At 48.5% G+C, this 1,391-nt stretch overlaps 1 protein-coding gene across 1 annotated transcript; it reads right to left on the bottom strand.

Moving 5' to 3' along the window:
• Window positions 1–250: 250 nt before the first annotated feature.
• Window positions 251–607, bottom strand: LOC148108446 (large ribosomal subunit protein uL16-like). The gene is made up of 2 exons (XM_087869987.1): window positions 480–607; window positions 251–401 (listed from the first exon to the last, which is right to left on the bottom strand). The coding sequence occupies exons 1-2, from the start codon at window positions 563–565 to the stop codon at window positions 251–253; spliced, it is 237 nt and encodes a 78-aa protein (XP_087726113.1). The 5' UTR covers window positions 566–607.
• Between the last annotated feature and the right edge of the window lie 784 nt (window positions 608–1,391).

Genomic DNA, 1,391 nt, shown 5'->3' with positions numbered 1-1,391 from the left:
CGTCCCTTTCTTCCCAACTTAGAATTAAGATCCACGAAGGTAGGAGTTTTTGTCTGTTTTGTCCACTGATGAGCTTTCAGCGTTGAGAACGGTGCTGGCAACTGGGAAGGCTGACGATAAGCAGGTGTTGAATTAACTAATGAACAGAGAAGCGAACTACCGCCAATCCAACGAGCCAAAGTAGCAATTTTTCGACAGGAAGTAGGATTTATTGGTGGGCATGAATAAGGAGGGGGCGGCACTGAGGCTCTCATGAGTGCAGAGCCCGCCACGTGTCCAGGGAGCCATGATCAGGGGTGTGTTGGCCCCCACAGCCATCCGGGATGAGCCCCTTCACCCCCACCATGTCTCCAAATTCACCCGCATTAAACTGAGTAACGTCCCACTCTTGGAGATGTGGTCTAGGGAGTGATGGAAGGAATGGCACCAGGAAGGCTGGACACCAGAGCAAGGAAAGGCAGGACCAGAGCACAGCTCACTTCTGGCGGCTGGGGAACTGGAACATGGCCCTGCGTCGGGCCTCAGTCACATGTTTCTTGCTCTGCAACTTCGTACAGACGGACATGACGACTTGGCCAACGTAGACCCTCACTACTGTGCCCTGCAGCTTTCCAGAGACACCCCGCGTACCTGTCTATACTGCCCACAGCCCAGACCGGGGATGGCATGAGGGCAGACATGAATGTCCACTGGAAAGTGCTGTCTCCAAGGTCCCTTAGGGCCACCTAGACATCAGCCAGCTTCAGAGCCATGGCTCAGTGGGACCCCATGGGGAAAGAGCTTTATTGGTTACAGACATAGTGTGAATATTCCTAATGTGGGCAGCCTGGTTCTCCTTCCTTCTTCCTCACAAGCTGAGGCAAAGACACAGTGGGTTAATTTTTATCAGTTTTTCAGGTTGCTCCCTAAAAACTTCGAAAATATCGAGAATACCAGTGGTGCTTGGGATATAACAAAGCCCACATGAATTTGAGCAGGTTTCATGCGTTAATGACATCACGTGATGAAATACTTGCCATTACTCTCATGTTTAATATTTTCCTTCATCAAATAAGGGAAGTAGTTTCAGTCCAGAAAAAGCAATGTATTCCTATGTTACCAAGATCTTTAAAAAGCACTATTAAAAAACAAAAACAAATAAAGTGTGATTTTCAGCACAGGTACCCACACATCTTAATGAAATGTATTTTATTAGCTCTTCCCTGGTGAGAAGTAACGGCCACTTCGCGCAAGCTCGTTAAGAGAAGTGGGGATTGCACTCAGCCTCACATTCGAGTGGGTCTCCAGGGAACTCGCAACAATGCGTCCCCTTTATGGACTTCCAAGCACCAGCCTCTAAACAATAATGCATCTCCAGCTGGAGTTGAATTGGCCTCTTTCTAGAAGCTGTC

This window comes from Ursus americanus, chromosome 19, assembly GCF_024610735.1.
Source record: "Ursus americanus isolate L20-20 chromosome 19, mUrsAme1.1.p, whole genome shotgun sequence".
NCBI classification, from domain to species: domain Eukaryota; kingdom Metazoa; phylum Chordata; class Mammalia; order Carnivora; family Ursidae; genus Ursus; species Ursus americanus.
This window is presented reverse-complemented; position numbering and strand designations above follow the sequence as displayed.

Bases quoted from the DNA above. Each gene is read 5' to 3' on its own strand.
- LOC148108446 (XM_087869987.1), bottom strand. From the start codon at position 565: ATGTCCGTCTGTACGAAGTTGCAGAGCAAGAAACATGTGACTGAGGCC. The intron at 402-479 runs GTGAGCTGTGCT...ATCACTCCCTAG, and splicing joins CAGTTCCCCAGCCGCCAGAA to ACCACATCTCCAAGAGTGGG.